The 22,126-nt window shown below is 42.4% G+C and overlaps 1 protein-coding gene across 1 annotated transcript in view; it reads left to right on the top strand.

Annotated features, from left to right (window-relative positions):
- rb1 (retinoblastoma 1) overlaps positions 1–22,126 on the top strand; it is a 174,754-nt gene that overhangs the window by 39,083 nt on the left and 113,545 nt on the right. The window contains exons 12-16 of the mRNA XM_048540579.2: positions 7,209–7,296; positions 12,256–12,372; positions 12,472–12,528; positions 16,077–16,108; positions 16,205–16,287. Of these exons, the coding sequence (XP_048396536.1) occupies positions 7,209–7,296; positions 12,256–12,372; positions 12,472–12,528; positions 16,077–16,108; positions 16,205–16,287 (377 nt within the window). The remainder of the gene's footprint in view (positions 1–7,208; positions 7,297–12,255; positions 12,373–12,471; positions 12,529–16,076; positions 16,109–16,204; positions 16,288–22,126) is intronic.

The raw sequence follows: 22,126 nt of genomic DNA, 5'->3' as shown, positions 1-22,126 counted from the left end.
TGAAGGGGGAGGGTGAACAGCCAGTTGTCGTGGTGCATATAGGCACCAACGATACAGGCAGAAAACGGGATGAGGTCCCACACGCAGAATTTAGGGAGTTAGGAGCCAAGTTTAAAAAGTAGGACCTCAAAGGTAGTAATCTCAGGTTTGCTACCAGTGCCACGTGCTTGTCAGTGCAGAAATGAAAGAATAGTCAGGATGAATGCATGGCTTGAGAGATGGTGTAGGAGGGAGGAGTTCAGATTTTTGGGACATTGGAACCAGTTCTGGGGAAAGGTGGGACTATTACAAATTGGACGGTCTACACCTGAGCCGCACTGGAACCAATGTCCTTGGGGGTGCTTTTGCTAATGCTGTGGGGGAGGGTTTAAACTAATGTGGCAGGGGGATGGGAACCAAATATTGGACAGAAAAGAGGTAGTAACGAAATCCTGTAGGGAACTCGATAATAGAGTCAGTGAGAATAAAGGGAATAGTAGTCGGGGAGCAGATGATGAACACAAAGGGACAGGTGGTCTGAGGTGCATTTGTTTTAATGCGAGAAGTGTAGTAGATAAGGCAGATGAGCTTAGGGCTTGGATCGGTACCTGGAAATATGTTACTGCTATTACTGAGACTTGGTTGAGGGAAGGGCATGATTGGCAACTAGTTGTCCCAGGATATCGGGATAGAGAGGGAGGTAAAAGGGGTGGAGGAGTTGCAATACTGGTCAAAGACAATATCACAGCCGTACTGAAGGAGGGCCCCATGGGGGACTCAAGCAGTGGGCAGTATGGGTAGAACTCAGAAATAGGAAGGATGCAGTAACAATGTTGGGGCTGTACTACAGGCCTCCCAACAGCGAGCGTGAGATAGAGGTACAAATATGTTAGCAGATGATGGAAAGATGTAGGAGAAACAGGGTGGTAGTGATGGGAGATTTTAATTTTCCCAACATTGACGGGATTCACTCAGTGTTAGGGGTCAAGATGGAGCAGAATTTGTAAGGTGTGCCCAGGAGGGTTTTCTGGAGCAGTATGTATGTAGTCCAACTCGGGAAGGGGCCATACTGGACCTGGTGTTGGGGAATGAACCCGGCTGGGTGGTTGAAATTACAGTAGGGGTCTACTTTGGAAATAGCGACCACAATTCCGTAAGTTTTACAATACTCATGGACAAGGATGGGAGTGGTCCTTAAGGAAGAGTTCTAAACTGGGGGAAGGCCAACTATACCAAGATTCGGCAGGATCTGAGGAATGTAGATTGGGAGAAACTGTTTGAAGGTAAATCCACATTTGATACGTGGGAGGCTTTTAAAGAGAGGTTGATTAGCATGCAGGAGAGACATGTTCCTGTGAAAATGAGGAATAGAAATGGCAAGATTAAGGAACCGTGGATGACAGGTGAAATTGTGAGACTAGTCAAGAGGAAAAAGGAAGCATACATGAGGTCTAGGCGACTGAAGACAGACGAAGCTTTGCAAGAATACCGGGAATGTAGAGCGAATCTGAAACGAGGCATTAAGAGGGCTAAGAGAGGACATGAGATATTGCTGGCAAGCATGGTTACGGAAAATCCCAAAGCCTTTGATTCATATATAAAGAGCAAGAGGGTAACTAGAGAAAGGATTGGCCCACTTGAGGACAAAGAAGCAAAGTTATGTGCTGAGTCAGAGAAAATGGGTGACATTCTTAACGAGTACTTTGCATCGGTATTCACCAAGGCGAGGGACATGACAGATGTTGAGGTTAGGGATAGATGTTTGATTACTCTAGGTCAAGTTGACATAAGGAAGGAGGAAGTGTTGGGTATCCTAAAAGACATTAAGGTGGTCAAGTCCCCAGGTCCGGATGGGATCTGTCACAGGTTACTGAGGGAAGCGAGCGAGGAAATAGTGAGGGCCTTAACAGATATCTTTGCAGCATCCTTAGACACAGGTGAGGTCCCGAGGACTGGAGACTTGCTAATGTTGTCCCCTTGTTTAAGAAGGGTAGCAAGGATAATCCAGGTAATTATTGACCGGTGAGCCTGACGTCAGTAGTAGGGAAGGTACTGGAGAAGATACCGAGGGATAGGGTCTATTCCCATTTGGAAGAAAACGGGCTTATCAGTGATAGGCAACATGGTTTTGTGCAGGGAAGGTCATGTCTTACCAACCTAATAGAATTCTTTGAGGACATGACAAAGTTGATTGATGAGGGAAAGGCTGTAGATGTCATATACATGGACTTCAGTAAGGCATTTGATAAGGTTCCCCATGGCAGGCTGATGGAGAAAGTGAAGTCACATGGAGTCCAGGGTGTGCTAGCTAGATGGTTAAAAAAAAAACTGGCTAGGCAACAAGAGACAGAGGGTACTAGTAGAAGGGAGTTTCTCAAATTGGAGACCTGTGACCAGTGGTGTTCCACAGGGATCTGTGCTGGGACCACTGTTGTTTGTGATATATGTAAATGATTTGGAGGAAGGTGTAGGTGGTCTGATCAAGTTTGCAGGTGACACTAAGATTGGTGGAGTAGCAGATAGTGAAGGGGACTGTCAGAGATTACAGCAGAATATAGATAGACTGGAGAGTTGGGTCGATTAAATTGCAGATGGAGTTCAATCCGGGCAAATGCGAGGTGATGCATTTTGGAAGATCAAATTCAAGGGCGAACTATACAGTAAATGGAAATGTCCTAGGGAAAATTGATGAACAGAGAGATCTGGGTGTTCAGGTTCATTGTTCCCTGAAGGTGACAACGCAGGTCAGTAGGGTGGTCAAGAAGGCATATGGCATGCTTTCCTTCATTGCTCGGGGTATTGAGTACAAGAGTTGGCAGGTCATGTTGCAGTTGTTTAGGACTTTGGTTCGGCCACATTTGGAGTACTGTGTACAGTTCTGGTCGCCACACTACCAAAAGGATGTGGATGCTTTGGAGAGGGTGCAGAGGAGGTTCACCAGGATATTGCCTGGTATGGAGGCTGCTAGCTATAAGAGGTTGAGTAGATTAGGATTATTTTCATTAGAAAGACAGAGATTGAGGGGGGAACCTGATTGAGGTCTACAAAATCATGAGGGTGGATAGCAAGAAGCTTTTTCCCTAGAGTGGGGGACACAATTACTAGGGGTCATGACTTCAAAGTGAGAGGAAGAAGGTTTAAGGGAGATATGCGTGGAAAGTTCTTTACACAGAGGGTGGTGGGTGCCTGGAACGCGTTGCCAGCGGAGGTGGTAGACGGAAACACGTTAGCGTCTTTTAAGATCTATTTGGACAGGTACATGGATGGGCAGGGAGCAAATGGACACAGACCCTTCGAAAACAGATGACAAGTTCGACAGAGGATTTCGATCGGCGCAGGCTTGGAGGGCCGAAGGGCCTGTTCCTGTGCTGTAATTTTCTTTGTTCTCTTTGTTCTTTGTACTCACTATTGTAGATTTACAGTAAAAACCTAGGTACTTAGCTGCTCCCCTGCTGTGATCTCCCCACACAGGTTTCTCTAAGGTCAGCTGTGAATATCACTGTTCGTTTATTTTCTTAGACAAACTCTAGAGTTACTTGAAATCAAACAGCAGAGGCAGTAGCTATGAAGGTTCACTGTTCGATCAGACAGCAGTATAGGTTTCTTTCTCCATTCACTATGTGGTCACTGCCTTTGTCTCACTTCCTTCTTTTTTAAAGCACCTTTGTTTTGATTGTTTTGGAACTTAGGGGGGCAAAAAATGTAACCGCTTCTAAAACAGTAATTACTGCTCCTGGAATTCGAGGAAATCATCTCCAATACTTAAAAAATACCTCAAAAAAAGGAGCAGCCCTTACAGCTACAATATTTTTCCCATTCTCTATCTTTGATTACCCAGAATCCATTCATTTGTCATCTCTTTGAACCTTAGCATTTTGCACTAATTTCATGGGGTCCTAATCTTTATGATCTAGTTTAGCTGTTGTTTCAGTTTCAGAATTTGAGCATTGCTTGAAAAATCAACATCTTTATTGAAATTTTTCATCTAATAGTCATCAGGAAATTTTGCGAGAATACAAATGTTGATTTCCTTGGGCAAATCAACATTTAAATTGCATATAATACATACAGTATAAATGGTCTTCCCATTAAATTTTTATTGCAAAATTTCCTGATGAGTGTGAGACAAAAGCTTCAACAAAAATGCCTTTGTTTTCAGCAATATTCGAACTCCGTACAATCGAATGACTATTGAACACAATTTTTAGCAATGTGTTCATATTTTTAGATGAGCCATCAAGATTCCCACCTATCTGCTGAGATGATTAAAGTGTAAATTTTCTTGACCTACTTTTTATGACATCTATAGATTCGAATGAGAGGGCCTAATTTGAAATGCCATGGAAAGAATTTCCTGAAAATGACTGGGAATGGTAGAGCGTTGAATAAATCTGCTTTTTATATTTAAGGCTGTAAGCAGTTAGAAATACATCTAACTTTTGCAAATAAAGATTCAGCTAAAAAGATGTGCCCTATGCTTGGAAATCGTGAGACAGTTCATGAAGAAATATTCATTGTTTCTTTGTCATAAAACTTGTTGAAAAAGGCCCTGATATTTTAGAACCAGACAAAACAATACTGTCTCAAATTACACATCTTAAAAAATAAACTGTCCACAATTTATTTGACTAGAGTTGACAGCAAAGATCCTTTTATGCAAGTAGCAGTTTTTCTATAAAATTATGCATGCGGTTTCAAGTGCACATGGAACTAGCTATTCCCTTTGCACACTCATCTGAATTTACACATGAGTAGACATCCCTGGCTTGGCTCAGCAGCCTGGCAGGTCAACTGCATTTTTTCCTTCAGTTTCCTTGAAGATTGTGATTAGTATCAAATAAGAATTTAAACTACTTTCCTTTGGAGTAAGTCAATATATCCTGTCCAAAAATAACCAATGGTTTCTGTTAGATAGTGTTCTTGTGACCTCTCAAAAAAGAGCCTCTTGAGATTTTTGCAACTAAATTTCCACTTTGGGTGACTCTTCAGTCATTTATTTGTGAAACTAACTCTGGCATGAGACTGGGATCTCATAGTGGGTCCTAGAGGCAATTATGTTGGAATTTACATTACATTTCCACTATCATCTACGATGTATAGACATGACTCGGACTCAATCTCTGAATCTTGAGTGACCTAATTAGCATTGAACGAAATTTACACACCAAAAAGGCTTTGAAAGTGGACTCAGGATATCACGGTGACCCACTTTGCTAACATGGATGTTGAAACATTTTTAACTCCTTACGCTAGGATGAATTACAAAAGTCAATCCATGTTAGAACCATTGATTCACGTGGTTGGGTATGGATTTTGTGGCATTTAACTCTAAGCTTTAACTTGTAAGTTGATCATTCACTTGAAACTTAATCAGAATTGCACTTGCCCCAATACAACAAGGATCAAAATTGGGAAATGTGAATTGATGCAAGAAGAACTGTCATTCTATTTCGTGTTTATTTCTGACAATTTTAGAATTGATCAGCAATTCTGGTGATGCGCTCTGAAGTTGTCCAAATTTTCATTGATATCATGGCAGCACTTTGAAACAAATGTCTTGGAGCTACCATCTTGCACATCAGCATTCATTCTTCATTTAACATGGCATCTAGCAGACTAGCTATTGAATCATAGTGATAACTAAACCAATTTCAGTTCAATACTTGAATTAGTCTCAAGCCAGGTTCTTTGAGTAATTAAATCTTTTGTAGCTACTGTGTTTATTTCTTGGAGAGTTTTGACTTGTATTGATTAGATTAGATTCCCTACAGTGTGGAAACAGGCCCTGCGGCCCAAGAAGTCCTCACCGCCCCTTGAAACATCCCACCCAGGCTCATTCCCCTATAACCCACACACCCCTGAACACTATGGACAATTTAGCATGGCCAATTCACCTAGCATGCACATCTTTGGACTGTGTGAGGAAACCGGAGCACCCAGAGGAAACCCACGCAGACACGGGGAGAAGGTGTAAACTCTGCAGAGACAGTCGCCCAAGGCTGGAATCGAACCTGGGTCCCTGGCGCTGTGAGGCTGCAGTGCTAACCACTGAGCTACCGTGCTGCCCAATTCCCACTTGAAGGGGACTCCCTTCCTTTAGTAAGATTTAATCTCAGTATGCAATAGATTAAACTCTTTGATCTGTCGGAGTTCTATTTCTCATGTACAAACCTTGTTTCCCTGATAGCATAAGAGGCTATAAACCCCAGTTACTAGTGATCAAATCATACCTAATTTGGTATGATTGAATTTTTTGATCTCATCCCAAACATTTTTAAGGTAGGTTTGCAGCTTAATTTGTAACAAACAATTGCTATTGATCAGAATTGAGAAGCCCGTTCCTTTGTGTGAATAAATTGAGAATATTCTGTAGACAACAATCATTTTGTGGGTATTGTCAATTTCCAATGTACTTTGGATCAGTTATTGTCATGTGCATTTACCACAGGTGAGGATCAGTAGGTAAGAGTGCAGTGATGGACTTGAAAAAAGTATGTTTAATTCATGGGCTACATGTACACAAGAAAGGCTGTTACTGCAAACAATATGAGCTTGGCAACTAAGGAGGCAATATATTGTTATTCATGCAGATGTTTTATTTTGACTAAGAAAGCTTTTCTCCTAGGCGTTGCTAATGCATTATAGGAAAGAAACGTCATATTACGTTGTTGTTATTTTTCAGCTGTAGCATTCTCCACATATCAAATTTCAGCCCAAATCCACCCATTCTGTTGAAGAGTCTTGAGTACATGTATTACTTTGTGACTTGCTATTATAGTTGTGTTCTCTCTACTGCCATTTTCTGAAGAGAGAAAAGGCACCCTCACTGCAAAAATAAAAAGTAATTTCTGCAGTGCTGTGATAGTGTTGTTAAAATGATCTTAAAACATTATTTCTTAATTTGACATAAGTAGCTCACTGTATATTTTAAAATAAATTTTATTTTGATGTTTACCACTTTTTAATGTTTCTGCTGTACACTCTTCTTTCTATTTAATGTTTATGCAATGTATTTCATCAAACTGTTGCTGTAGTAGATTATATTTTTGTGTAATTAGTTGTGGAAGAAATCAGCTATGACAATATGTCTTGGAAAATGTGAGATGAACAAATTCTAAGATGTCATTAGATATGTAGAATTTTTGTTTTATGGTGTCGGTGTGATTTGAGTATGTGTCAGATGTTGTTCCTTAATTTTTGCTTTATGCATACGTTGTTTTCCCATGCAGGACCGCAATGAACACCATCCAGCAGTTACAGATGATTTTAAATACAGCTGATGACACACCTTCAAATCTACTTAAAGCATACTTTGACGTAAGTGGATTTTGTAGTGAGGTTATTAGACCTTGGGGAAAGTTAAATTGTTTTTATGAAAAGAAAGGTTGCAACTGCTAATAGCCAAAATTATCAAGAGGAGTTTTGTCGTTGCTGTATGCTATGCTGTTATTTCTGTAGGCTGCATATATCTATGGAAATTCATAAACTGAAAACTGTGCACTGGGTTTCAAATGTTTGAATCACTTTTGTAACCTAATTGAGAAAACAAAATAAACTTACTTAGTGTGAAGGGTTGTTGGATGATATACTTTGTGTTCATCATGCGTCAAAAAAGAAAAACATTAATTGGCAGTTTTTGCTGTTTTGTCGTTAAATATGTTCTGGACCTATAAGATATGTGCATGGTGTGTCTTTGAAAAATTATCCTCCAAAATGAAAATTTTTTAGCTAAATTTTATTACAAATTGAAATCTAAGCTTGATAATCTGTGAGTATGACATTGGCTTCTTTCAGAATCTACTTGTACAACTGAGGTGGTTACAAATATAGATAAGGTTCTTGAGTAGACTTGTAGCTCGGATTGTGGGTGCTGTGTTTGGGTTGCTCGCCAAGCTGTTTCGTTGGTTTGCAGATGTTTCATTACCTTGCTGGGTAACATCACCAGTGCTTTCTCCAGTGAAGCGTTGTTGTGTTTTCCTGCTTGTTATTTAAATGCTGAGGTCTGTTGAAGTTGATTACCTGATTTCTAGCGTTTCTTTGCAGTGCTGTGTACATAGGGTCTAATTCTAAGTGTTTATTGATGGTCTTCTTGGTGGACAACCAGGCCTCTAGAAACCCCTGTGCTTGCCTCTGTTTGGCCTATCCTAAGACCCTGACATTGCCCCAGTCGAACTGGTGGTTCTCCTTATCCATATGAATGGAGACAAATGAGTACTGGTCATTGTCTTTTTGTTACTAGTTGGTGTTTTTGTATTCTTGTGGCCAGTTTACTTCCTGCCTGTGTGAGGTAATGATTGTCACAGTCCTTGCATGGAATCTTGCATGTTACGTTGGTTCTGCCCATGGTGGGTAAGGGGTCTTTTGGTCTTGTTAGCAATTGACATAGGGTTGATGTTGGTTTGTGTGCTACTGTGATGCCCAGTGGCCATAGGAGTCTTGTAGTCAGTTCAGATGCGTTCTTAATGTATGGTAATGTGACAAGTATCAGGGTATACTGTATAAGATAACAAAGTGTGGAGCTGGATGAACACTGCAGGCCAAGCAGCATCTCAGGAGCACAAAAGCTGACATTTCAGGCCTAGACCCTTCTATACTATACCTCTGGGTATACTGTATCTCTGTTTGTGTGACAGGCAATGTCAGTCCCAGCTGTTCAGGTATCTGTGGTCTCTGCATACTTGGTGGAGGTATTCAATATTTTGGCATAGTTCTGAGTTGCTGCAGTGTGTTGCAGCTCGTTTGAACAGTGTATTTACACAATTCTGTTTGTAGGTGTTGGGGTGGTTACAGTTGAAATTTAGGACTTGATCTGTGTGTGTGGCCTTTCTGTATACTTTGGTCAGAAATTCCCCTTGGCTGTGCGATCTACCATCATATCCAGGAATGTGAACGTTTCTACTTCTCTGAATTATTTGATGTTGGTGAAAATGTTGTTTGTAAGTTGGTGTGTTTCTTCTAGTTTAGTCTATTTGACTATGATGAAAGTGTTGTCCATGTATCAGATCCATAGTTTGGGTTGGATCTGTGGAGGGGCCATGCTTTCAAGCCTTTTATCTCTGCTTCTGCTAGTTCAGAGGTGGATGACCCCATAGATATCCTGTTGATTTGTTGATAGATCTGGCCATTTAAAAGTAAAGTGGGTCGTGAGGCATAGGTCCAGTAATTTCAGCATGTTGTCTGTGGTTTGGTGTTTGCTCGGGTCCGGTTCTTTCGGTAGTGTTGCTAGTGTTTCTCTTGCTAGCGGTATGTCGATCAATGTGGATAGGGCGGTAACATCAAAGGACAATCATGGTTTTTTCTTATGTCTTTGAGGAACTCCTGGGCTGAGTGGGTTGAGTTGCTTTAGTCTTTGTAATTCCTTGGCTAACCTGTGTGTTGGTGTGCGTGTGAGAGAGAGATTGTGTGGATGTGAGAGGTACCTCCGGTTTGTGTAACTTCTGGGAGGCCAGAGAATCAGGGAGTGTTTGTCCTTTCAGGTGTCATTTTTAGGTAGTGTGCATTGTTGAGGTTTTTTTTCTGGTCTGATGGAGTCTCTTGAGTGTGTAGAAGATTTTATTTCCCAGTTGCTGTGTCGGGTCGGTATATATTTGTGTCTGCCAGTAGCATCTGTGCTTTGGTGAGGTTGTCTCGTTTGTTAAGTATTACTGTAATGCGCCCTTTGTCCTCTGGTAGGATTGTGATGTCTGTTTTGTCTTTTCAGTCCTTCTTGGGCCTTCCTTTCTGATGTGTTGAAAGTGTTAAGTTCGTTCCTTTTGGTTAGTGGCGGGATCACTGTCTTTATGGCTTGTTATGTTTCCTCATTGATACCATTGATCTTCAGTCTGGATTCTAGTGTGGCTAGGAATTCTGTCTTGTTAGCATATCTGTGGTTGTAATTGAATCCACATATTAGTACAGCCTTTTCTGTGTCTCTTAGTTTTCTGTCAGATAGATTTCTCATCCAAGTGTCTGATCTTTCTGTTGTTTTGGTGGGTTAGTTTGGCTAGTTTGTCTTTATAGGATTTTTCTTTTCTTGGTTTTGATTTTTTGTTGACTGATGTTAATGGCTCATCCTAAGTCTGTTGACCACTGTACGTTGGTTGCGTCTGGGTATAGGGATTTTTGGCACATATCTGTGGAGCCACTTGTGGGCGCCGTAAATCATTACCTTCACTGTCCTGCAGCCGTTGTGATGTGCAGACCTATGTGATGTGATGGTAGAACGCATGTCCAACGGGAAATTTCTGACCAAAGTATACAGAACGGCCACATACACGGATCAAGACCTAAATTTCAACAGTAACCACCCCAACACCCGCAAACAGAGTTGTGTGAAAACACTGTTCAAACAAGCCAGGACTACACCAAAATGAAGAATACCTCCACCAAGTATTTAGAGACAATGGATACCTGAACAGCTGTGTCCAACGTTGCCTGTCACACAAATATCAACAGGAAGACACTGTACGCCCTGACACACTTGTCATGTTAACGTACATCAAGAACGTATCTGAACTGACTACAAGAATCCTCCGGCCACTGGACAACAGAGTAGCACATAAACCTACATGAAGCCTTCGCCAATTGCTAACAATAACCAAACACCCCTTACCCACTATGGACAGAACCAACATAATATGCAAGATTCCATGCAAGGACTGTGACACCTGTTACAGCAGACAGGCAGGAAGGAAACTGGCAATGAGAATACATGAACAGCAACTAGCAACAAAAAGACACAACCAGTACTCATTTGCCACCATACACTCAGACAAGGAGAGCCACCAGTTTGTTCGGGACAGCGTCAGGATCCTAGAACAAGCCAAACAGAGACAAGCACGGGAATTTCTAGAGGCCTGGTTCTCCGCCAAGAAGGTTGTCAATAAGCACGTAGAATTAGACCCTATGTACACATCACTGCAAAGAAAAACCAGAAATCAGGTAATCGATTCCAATGAACCCCAGCATTTAAATAACAACCGGGAAAACACAACACTTCATCAGAGGCTGCACTGATGATGTTACCCAGCAAGATAATGAAACGTCTGCAAACTAATGAACCAACTCGGCGAGTGAATCAACCACAGCACAAATATAGATATCGTACAGCATCTAAATATATTTCTTAATATTTTTAAAGTATTATTATTTCATGTTCCTCTTAATTGTGGCTTTATAACTACATTACATTATAGCTTTCAAGAAATGTATCATGGGTATCTTTCATTTGTCTCAGTAGTTATTAGCCCAGATTATATTATAATGATGACAAATTGTTGGTGTTTGCCATCATTGCTACGAAGCTGACACTAACCCCTGGCTGTATACGTGCAGCTAAATGCAGAAATATGGAGGTTGCCAAGAATAATTCCCCACCGAAATGGAAATTAATTAGAAATCACCCAAGGAGCATGTACTTCAATTTTTTTATGCTGTTATTGTTAAAACCTGAGGGTGGGGGCAGAGTATTTGCCTTCTTTGTCTTGCTGGACAAGTTTGCTGACCATTTAAACAAATGATTTCTCAAGAGGGGTCCCAACACAAAATGTCAGCTTTCCTGCTCCTCTGATGCTGCCTGGCCTGCTGTGTTCCTCCGGCTCCACGTGTGTTATCTCTGACTCCAGCATCGGCAGTTCTTACTATCTCTGTTGATATCACTCCTGGATTCCACAGGTTCAGTGTAGCTGACACCAAAAGAAAATTAATGTGGGAAAGATAAAATCCACACCACGTAACTAGCTTGATCTTTAAGGAGGCTTTCTTCAAAGTCAGTAGCAAATGCAATGGCTTTGCTGTTGACTTCAGAATTTAGATCTTTATTTTATGTAAATCATAGTGGATTGTACATTTAAGATATTCTAGCTCGGAGGATTTTTGTATTCTTTCATTGGAATTTGCACCTTTTAAATAATGCTTATTTTTCTGCACTTTGTTCTTGCAATTACTTCAGTCATTACCTGTGATAATTTCTGTTAGATCCCTCTCATCTCATTGCTTTAGTTCAGTGACAGTTTGAAAGGCTCTATATATGTGCTACAAAAATAAATTTGCTGGAAAAGCTCAGCAGGTCTGGCAGCATCTGTGGAGGAGTAAAAAAAGAGTTAATGTTTCGCGTCCAGTGACCCTTCCTCAGAAGTGAGGAAGGGTCACCGGACCCGAAACGTTAATTCTTTTTTTTTCTCCTCCACAGATGCTGCCAGACCTGAGCTTTTCCAACAACTTTGTTTTTGTTCCTTTATATGTGCTGTTGCTTTCCATTGCATGAATAACGATTTGAACATCTTTATACTTCCCTAGAATTGTACAGTGAACCCTACTAATGGCATTATCAATAGAGTGGAGAATCTAGGCCATAAGTTTCGGGAAAGTTTTGCTCAGGCTGTTGGAGAAGGATGGGCAGAGATAGGCTCTCAGGTATTGATTGTTTTTGCTTGTCTACAAAGTGCTATACATATTTATCTGATATATTTTAAATTTCTTGTTTTGATCATTTTCCTTTTCTTTTACTTTCAGCGATATAAGCTTGGTGTACGTTTGTATTATAGGGTTATGGAATCTATGTTGAAGTCGGTAAGTTTCAATTGCTATGGAAATGAAAGATGAGGAAAGAAGAGTGGTTCCAGAGACCAGAATCATGACTGGAGCAAAGCTGGGAATTTTTTTTTTTAAAAAGAAAATGGGCAGCCGAAAAATGGAAATGTTTCCATTTGCCAATTTCCCTCAAAGTTACACACATCATTTCTTTGCTGTGATTGGTCAGAAGTCATGAATTTTTTTTGACAATTATGCAACTGTTGATGTATTATATGAGCTACAGTGATTCAAGAAGGCAACTCACTGCCATTGTTATGGATGCCAACGAATGTTGATTTTTGCCGATGATACGTGAACAAATAATATAACAATAAGTTGTGGCATCTGATTCAGCTATGATCTGGTAGCATTTTCAGTTCTAAATTAATCTGGCTGAGCTTTAAAGTGAAATGATTTGATAAGCATTGAATACTATGGTGATTTTATTTCAAGATTGTCTTATTTCAAGTACTAACATAATCACTAATGTTCAATAATCAACAGGGAACGCTTTTTTAACAATTGTCCTTAGAACATTTCATTTTTCTTTTACCCCTCAGCTTTGCATCTGTACTCACCAAGATGTTCTTGCCAGAATATGACTTCATTAACCCTGTTTACCTTCCACTAGATCATTCAAATGGCCATTATTACTGTGTTTAACCTTAAATACAATGCTATTTAATGTTGGTAGGGAACATCTGCATGCACGATTCCACAGCCATTGCTGGATAGCAGGAAAGCAATGCAAAATACCTTTTCATTCGAAAATCAGATCAATAAAAGAAAAAGATCTTTAGAAACATTGAACTTAGGAGCAGGAGGCATTTTGGCCCTTCAAGCCTGCTCCATCATTTAACATAATCATGGCTGATGATCCAACTCGGTATCCTGTACCTGCTTGTCCCCACGCACTTTGATCCATTTAGCCCTCTGAACCATATCTAACTTCACCTTCTTGAAAATATTGAATGTTTTCACTGCAATCTCAATTCTCTTCTCTGGCAGAGAATTCCAATGGCTCACCACTGTCTTTTGGTGAGAAACTTTCTCCCCATTTCAGTCCTGAATGGCCTGCTCTGTAGCCTTAAACTGCAACCTCTGATTCTGATGTCTTCAGACATCAAGGATGCCCTTCTTAATACTATCCTGTCTAAGCATGTTAGAATTTTCTAGGTTTCTTTTAGATCTCCTCATTCTGCTAAGCCCCGGTGAATAGAGTCCTAACGTTCAGATTTGTCTTCATACAACAGTTCACCCATCCCAGTAATCAGTCTGGTAAACTTTGACTGCACTCCCTCTGTAGCCAGAACATCTTTCCTCAGGTAAAGAGGTGGAAACTACAGGCTCTACTGTGGGTGTGGCCCAAGCAAGGTGTTGTACGATTGTGGATGTATAAGACATCCCTGGTGCTATAGTCAAATTCTCTTGCTATGAAGGCCAACATAAAATTTGCTGCTTTCACCACCTGCTGCACTTAAATGCTTATTTTCAGTGACGTGTGTACAAGGACACACAGGTTTCGTTCCCTTTCCTGTTTTACCACCATTCAGATAATCTGCCTTCCTGGATTTGCCTCTAATGTGGATAACATCATATTTATCTGCATTTGTCCACTCATTCAATCTTTCCCAATCGCAGTGAAGTATCTCTGCATCCTCCCCACAGCTCACGTTCCCACTCAGCTTTGTGTCATCTGCAAGCTTGAAGTTTTTATACCTATTTCCCGAGTTGAAATAATTTATGTATGTTGTGAATAGCTAGGGGGTGCAAGCACTGAACCCTGCAATACTCCATTAGTCACTGCTTACCACTTCATCTACCAGCCAGCTTTTTATTCATGTTGATGTACTACCCTGGATCCTACACAATTTAATCTTTTAAGCTAAGCTGTTATGTGGGACATTAAAGAAAACCATCTTAAAACCCAAGTTAACCAGACCCACTAGCTCCCCTTATCAACTCTTCTGGTCACATCCTTGAAAAAAATCCAATGAATTTGCCAAGCATGGTTTCTCTTGCGTAAATCCATGCCGTTTCTGTCTGATCCTGTCACCGTTTTTCAATTGCTCTGTTATTAGATTTTTTTTCATTGGTTGTGGAGAAAATGTTAAGAGACAATGTCAAGCCAATCAATCTATAAATCCGTTTTCACTGCATGCCTATTTTAAACTGTGGAGTTACCTTAGCCACCCTCCAAACCATAGGAACCATTCCCGAATCTATAGAACCTTGAAAAGTGACCACCAATATGTTTGCAGTTTCTCAGTCTGCTTCCTTGAGTACACTGAAATGTAGATTATATACTATGGGGATTTCTGACCTTTGTTTCCATCACTTTAACATTTTACCTGCAAATACTGATTTCCTTCAGTTCCTCCCCCTCAAAACCATGATACCCCAACATTTTTGGGACGGTATTTAGGTCCTCCTTTGCAAATACAGAACCAAAGTGTGTATTTAATTAGTCTGTCATCTCTTCATTCTCCATTATTTATCATTTGCCTGTTTCTGACTGAAGCTTTGTCTTCACTGTTCTCTTTCTGTTCACATACTTAGTTTGTTTGTTATCTGCAAGCTTAATCTTGTACTCTTTCCCCCTGTCCTTATTTAATCCCTTTGTCCTCCTTTGCGGAATTTTAAACTGCTCCCGATCCTCAGGTCTGCTGGGTTCTTTTTGTCTAATCTGTATGCCTCTTTGATTTAATAATATCCATAATTTCCCTGGTTAGATGTGATTGGGCCATCTTTCTCATTTTCATTTTAGACTTGACAGGAATGAAAAATTGTTGCAATTCTCCCATGCACTCTTTAAATGTTTGCCAAAGGCTAACCACTTAAACTGGGGAAACATTACTTAAGGGTTACTTAACATGGCCAGCTTGTGCCTCACTCCACCTAAATTTTCTTTATTTAGATTCCGGATACTAATCCCTTAATTATCTGTCCCCCTCACTGTCTTAATGAAGAATTCTGTATTATGGTCACTCTTGCTCGACGGGCCTTGCGCAGCTCAGTTGACAGCAGCATTGTGTTAGATGTTAGATTATGTTAAGCTTAGTTATGTATCTATGCAGTATCATACCATTATATTGTGCATTTTGTGCCAGAAATGTACTGTAATTTGCAATAAAGATGTTATCATCTTGAGGGAAACACTTATTTAGAACAAAGACCCTAAGAATGTTTAATTCTGAAATAAACTTTCTAACATCCCTTCAACAGACAAATAAGGTATCTGTTGCACATCTCACTTGAAACAAGCCACTGTAATATCATTCTGCTAAGTCATTCAGAGTGACAGTCTTGATGCAGTACCAAGAATAATGTAGTGATCAAACGGACAGATTGAAGGCCTTGAGAGAATGATGTTGTCAACTGAAGCAGGTTGAATTGTTTTGTTCGGTCAAGGCTTTCAAACTGCAGATCTCGTTCTACACTGTTCAATTCAACTGCTTTGCTATGGGATTAATTGCTTTAATAATACTTTCAGAAAGCTGTGTTCAGTGCCTTAGTTTGTTTGATCTGTGGGCTATATTTTGCAGGAAGAAGAACGTCTCTCTGTCCAAAATTTTAGGTAAGTCTATTTAAATTTTCTTCAGAAAACATGAAAACCAATTCATTGTTTGAATAAAGATATATTTTCAGATGATCTCTTCCACTTTTTTTGTAGCAAGTTGTTGAACGATGCCACTTTTCATGGATCTCTACTTGCTTGTGCTGTGGAAGTTGTCATGACCACATATGGAACTACTTGTAAGTATATAACGGATCTTTTAAGTTTTAAATATTTTGTCACAAGCTCTTCAGTTTGCAGTGGTACAGTTTCATTACCATTTAGAGGATGATACAGGCCCAAACCTGTATGTTACCAAGGTTTTGCTGCATCTGTACAGTCACGCAGGAATCACAACTGAGGAGTCACAAGTGATGCTGAACATTGTGAAATCGATGAGTGTCCCCAGTTCTGAAGCCATATGGGAAAGGTGGTCAATAAAGGAACAGCTGCAGATGGTTGGGCTTAGAACACTTCCGTAGGAACTTCTGTAAATAATGTCTTGCGGTGAGATGACTGACTTCAAACAACCACGACTTATCTTTTTTGCTACATAAGATTCCACCCAGTGCAGAGTTTTCCCTCTGGTTTCCACTGAGTCTAGTTTTGCTCGTGCTCTGTGGTAACATACTTGGTCCAATCTGCCCAATGTTCAGGGCAGTTATCTTGACTTTCCCTTCTAGTCAAAGATGCTTTCAAATGCTTGACTTGTATTTTGCGCTGGAATGCTGGCCTCCTCCTTCAGTGCAATTTGTAATATATTCATCATTTGAGACAAAATGTGGTGGGACTGCAGAGCTCAGATCCGATCTGCCTGTAGGATCACTTAGTTCTGTGCGTTGCATTCCACAAATGTTGTTCAGCATGCAAGCTGCCCCTTGTTGTAGCTTCACCAAGTTGCTACCACCTTTTCAGGTGTCTGTTGCTGCTCCTGGTTTGCCGCACCCTTAATTGAACCAGGGTTGATCTCCTGGCTTTATGGCAATGATAGAGTAGTGATGTGGGATTGTGGGGGTTGGGGGCTTGAATACAACTCTGCTGATGGTACCCATGAGATGCTGTAGACCCAGTATTGAATCTGTGTAAGTTTTGCTCCGTTCAGCACATGGATAGTACCACACAACACAGTGAAGGCATCCTCTTCTCCACCAGGTTTAAGTGGCAGCCGCAGGCTGCAGCGTCTCCAACAGTGGATTGCTGAGTGTGAATTCAAGTAACATTTTCACATCTTTGTTTCTCTCACCGCTTGCTGCAGGCCCTAGCAGCTCTGTTCTTTATGACCAGCCAATGTGGTCACAAATAGTGTTACCAAGCCACTCTTGGTCACAAACAGTGAAGTCACCCAGTCAGAGTAAATCTGGCACCCTTGTCATGCTCAGAGCATCCTCCAAGTCATGGTCGATGTGGGAGTTTATAATAACTGCGATTCCCTTTCCCATCCTTGGCCTGATACTTTGACTCTGGATGCACCCATAGCCTCAATGCTGAAAAACTCCCTGCGTAACACCCTCCTAAATGTTAAATTTTGTTGTTGTCTGTACTTGGTAGGGTAGGTTAGACCTAAGGATGCTTAGGAAGAACAGAGGGTTGCAAGGTTGCACACTAGATGCAGGATTTCAGAGCCCAGCACCAAGAATGCCTTGGCAGCACTGTACTGAACATGTTAGACCAATCATAAAAGTATAGCTGCTGGATATGGTCTTAGCAGATGGTGAGGGAACCACCAAGACACAAAGGCCAAGAGATAGTAAGAACTGCTGATGCTGGAGTCTGAGATAACAAGGTGTAGAGCTGGATGAGCACAGCAGGCCAAGCAGCATCATAGGAGCAGGAGAGCTGACGTTTCGGGCCAAGACCCTTCTTCAGAAATGGGGGAGGGAAAGGTGACTCTGAAATAAATAGAGAGGGGAAGGCAATGATAGAAGGTGAATAGATAAGCAGGTAGATGGAGAAAAGACGGACAGTTCAAGGAGGTGAAGCCAGTGTAGGTGGGGAATTGGGATGGGAGTTGGTCAGTGAGGAGGGAGGGGTGGGTAGGTGGGAGGGAAGACGGACAGGTCAAGAAGGCAGGAACAAGATGTGCTGGTCTTGGGATGAGTTTGGGCATGGGGAGATTTTGAAGCTTGTAAAATCCACATTGAGACCCTTGGGCTGCAGGGTGGAATGTGAGGTGCTGTTCCTCCTGCCTTCGGATGGCATTGTTGTGGCACTGGAGGAGCCCAGAATGGACATGTCATCCAAGGAGTGAGAGTGGGAGGGAGAGTTGAACTGGTTCGCGACTGGGAGGTGTTGTTGTTTGTCACGAACCAAGCGTGGGCGCTCCACAAAGCAGTCTCCAAGCCTCCGCTTTGATTCCCCAATGTAGAGGAGGCCATATCGGGAACAGCAATACGATATACCACATTAGTGGATGTGCAGGTGAACATCTGTTTAACATTGAAGGTTTTCTTGGGGCCTGGTATGGGATTGAGGGGGTTGGTGGAGGGTGAGGTGTTGTACCTCCTGCAGTTGCAGGAAAAGTGATGGGGTCAGTGGGGAGTGTGGAGCGGACAAGGAAGTCGGGAAGAGAGTGGTCCTTCCAGAAGGCAGGTAAGGGTCGGGAGGGAAATATATCCTTGGTAGTGGGGTCAGATTACAGGTGGCAGAAGTAGCGGAGAATGATGCATTGAACCCAGAGGTTGATGGGGACGAGGGGAATTCTACCTTTGTTGTTATTGCGGGGAGCGGGGTGTGAAGGCTGAGGAGCTAGAAATGAGAGAGATATGGTTGAGGATGTTTTTGACCACTATGGAGGGGAAATTGCAGTCCTTGAGAAACAAGGACGTCTGGGAGTGGAGTGCCTCATCTTGGGAGCAGAAGAGCCGGAGGTGAAGGAATTGGGAATAAAGGATGGCATTCTTCCAGGAATGTGGCTGAGACGAGTTGTATTCTGTGGGAGTTGGTAGGCTTGAAATAGATATCAGTTTCCAGCTGGCTACCAGAGATGGAGACAGAGGTGCCCAGAAAGGAGAGGGAGGTATCAGAGATGGTCCAGGTGAACTTAAGATTGGGGTGGAAGGTGTTAGCAAAGAGGATGAACTGTTCAACTCCTGGTGGGAGCACGAGTTGGTGCCGATGCCATCGTCATTGTAGTGGAGGAAGAAGTGGGGCTGGGGCCACTAACTGCGGCACCTGCCTGCCCTGGTTGACCCGTTGCCTGTGCCTGCTTCTGCCCCACTGAACTTATCTCCAGTTGTCTCGTCTATTTTCTCCCCCCTGGTCCAGGAACTCACCAACACTACCCATGCCCTCCACCTCCTCCAAAACTTCCGATTCCCTGGCCCTCAACACCTCATCTTCTTCGTGGATGTCCAGTCCCTATATGCTTGCAGTCCCCATGCAGGTGGTCTAAAAGACCTCCACTTCTTTCTCTCCCCACAAGCCCGACCAGTCCCCCTGCACTGTCACCCTTATCCACCTAACCAAACTCGTCTTTACCCTTGACAACTTCTCCTTCAACTCCTCCCACTTCCAACAGACAAAAAGGGTAGCCATGGGCCCAAGCTATGCCTGCATCTTTGTAGGTCACGTGGAACAGTCCCTCTTCCACGGTTACACTAGCCCAATCCCCCACCTCTTCCTCCGTTACATCAGTGACTACATCGTGCCACCTCGTGCTTCCACGAGGAGCTCGAACAGTTCATTCACTTTACTAATACCTTCCACCTCAACCTTAAGTTCACCTGGACCATGTCTGATACCTCTGTCTCCTTCTTGGACCTCTTTGTCTCCATCTCTGGTAACCACCTGGAAACTGATATCTACTTCAAGCCTACCAACTCCCACAGCTACCTAGAATACACCTCGTCTCACCCACCTTCCTGCAAAAATGCCATCCTTTATTCCCAAATCCTTCACCTCCATCTCTTCTGCTCCCAAGATGAGGCATTCCACTCCTGGACATCCCAGATGTCCTCATTTTTTCAAGGACCACAATTCCCCCTCTACAGTGGTCGAAAACGCCCTTGATCACATCTCTCGCATTTCCCCCACCTCAGCCCTCAAACCCCCTCCCTGCAATAACAACAAAGACAGAATTCCCGTTGTCTGCATGTGTCATCCCATCAACCGCCGGATTCAATGCATTCATTCTCCGCCACTTCTGCCACCTGCAGTCTGACCCCACTACCAAGGATATACTTCCCTCCCCACTCTTAACTGCCTCCCGGAGAGACCGCTCTCTCCACCACTTCCTCGTCTGCTCCACACTCCCCACTAGCCCCACTACCCCCAGCACTTTTCCCTGCAACTGCAGGAAGTGCTACACCTGACACTACGCCTTCCCCTGCACTCCCATCCCAGGCCCCAAGAAAACCTTCAACATTAAGCAGGTATAGTAGGAACTGCTGATGCTGGAGAATCTGAGATAACACAGTGTGAAGCTGGATAAACACAGCAGGCCAAGCAGCATCAGAGGAGCAGGGAAGTTTGACGTTTCAGCTCGGGACCCTTCTTCAGAAAACATCTCATCACCGTCTCCTAGATCTGTCTGTCTTCCCTCCCTTCTCACTGACCAACCCCCATCTCAACTCGCTATCTACACTCACCTGTACTGACTTCATCCCCACCTCCTTGACCTGTCTGTCTTCTCTCCAACTATCTGCCCCTTAATCCACCTTCTACCATCGCCTCCCCCTTCTCTATCTATTTCAGAGCCCCCTTCCCTTCCCCCATTTATGAAGAAGGGTTCAGACCTGAAATGTCATCTTTCCTGCTTCTTTGATTCAGCCTGGCCTGCTGCGTTCATCCAGCTCCACACCTTGTTATCACATAAAGGCCAAGCACTGCAGATGCTGGAAATCTGAAACGAAGAACGCTGGAAAAATACCTTACCAATCTATTAGTTGCAGACGCATCTACCCATGACTGTATTGTTAAGAGTTAACACTGCACAGTTCCTGTAGAGACAAAAATTTGGTCTTCACCTTCAGAATACCCTCCCGCATGTAGTGTGGTACCATCACTGTGCTGAATGGAATAGACTTGAAACAAATCTAGCAACTCACAACTGGGTGTCCACGAGGCACTGTTCGCCATCAGCAGCAGGATCATACTTTCTGTTTACTGGTTAGCATTTATTGTTTGCCCATAGTTGCCTGTGAGACGGTGGTGAACTGCCTTCTTGAAAGGTAGATCTGCATTGCCTTTATAAAGGGAATTTCAGGATTTTGATCCAGCATCAATGAAGGAGTGAGATAATATGCCAAGTCAGGATGGTAAGTGACTTGGAGGAGAACTTGCAGGCAATGGTGTCCCTGTGTGTCAACTCCCATTGTCCTTTGAGATGAAAGTGATCGTGGGTTTAGAAAGAGCTATCTAAGGATGTTTGGTGAATTTCTGCTGTGCATCTTGTAGATGGTACACACTGCACCAACTGAGTGTCAGTGCAGGAGGGAATGGATGCTTGCGCATATGGTGCCAGTCACATGGGCTGTTTTGTCCTGGATGGTATCAAGCTTTGAGTGTTGTTGGAGCTGCACTTATTTCATCATGCTTCTGACTTGTGCCTTGTAGATGGAGTCAGGTGCCACAGTATTCCTTGTCTCTGACCTGCTGTTGTCACCGCTGTATTTATGAATCCAAGTACTGTGGCTACTTGCTGACTTGTCAAAGCCTGTGCACCATCTATAATGCATAAGTCAGGAGGGCGATGGAGTATTCCCAACTGCCTGGATGAGTACAGGTGCAACAGTCTTGATAACATGCAGGACAAAGCAGCCTGTGTGTCGCAAAATTGGGTAATTAGTTGAAAAGTGGAAGGCAAGAAGCCAAAACATGTGGCTGTTTTAAGAGATGTGTACTTTGTCTGTACTTAAAAAATTTAAAAAAAATTCTGGCTGAGAGCAGCAGCTGAAGTTTCCAGTACAGAGCGCTTCAAAAAGTGAAACAGGCTGATCAAAAATGCCTTCGGGCTGGCAGGCAAAATAGTCATGTTTTGATGTTGTGACAACGAGTTTGAATTTGGCCAATTAATTTAAAACCAAACTCCGCGAATTGACT

The sequence above is a fragment of the Stegostoma tigrinum genome, chromosome 12, assembly GCF_030684315.1.
Source record: "Stegostoma tigrinum isolate sSteTig4 chromosome 12, sSteTig4.hap1, whole genome shotgun sequence".
NCBI lineage: Eukaryota > Metazoa > Chordata > Chondrichthyes > Orectolobiformes > Stegostomatidae > Stegostoma > Stegostoma tigrinum.
This window is presented reverse-complemented; position numbering and strand designations above follow the sequence as displayed.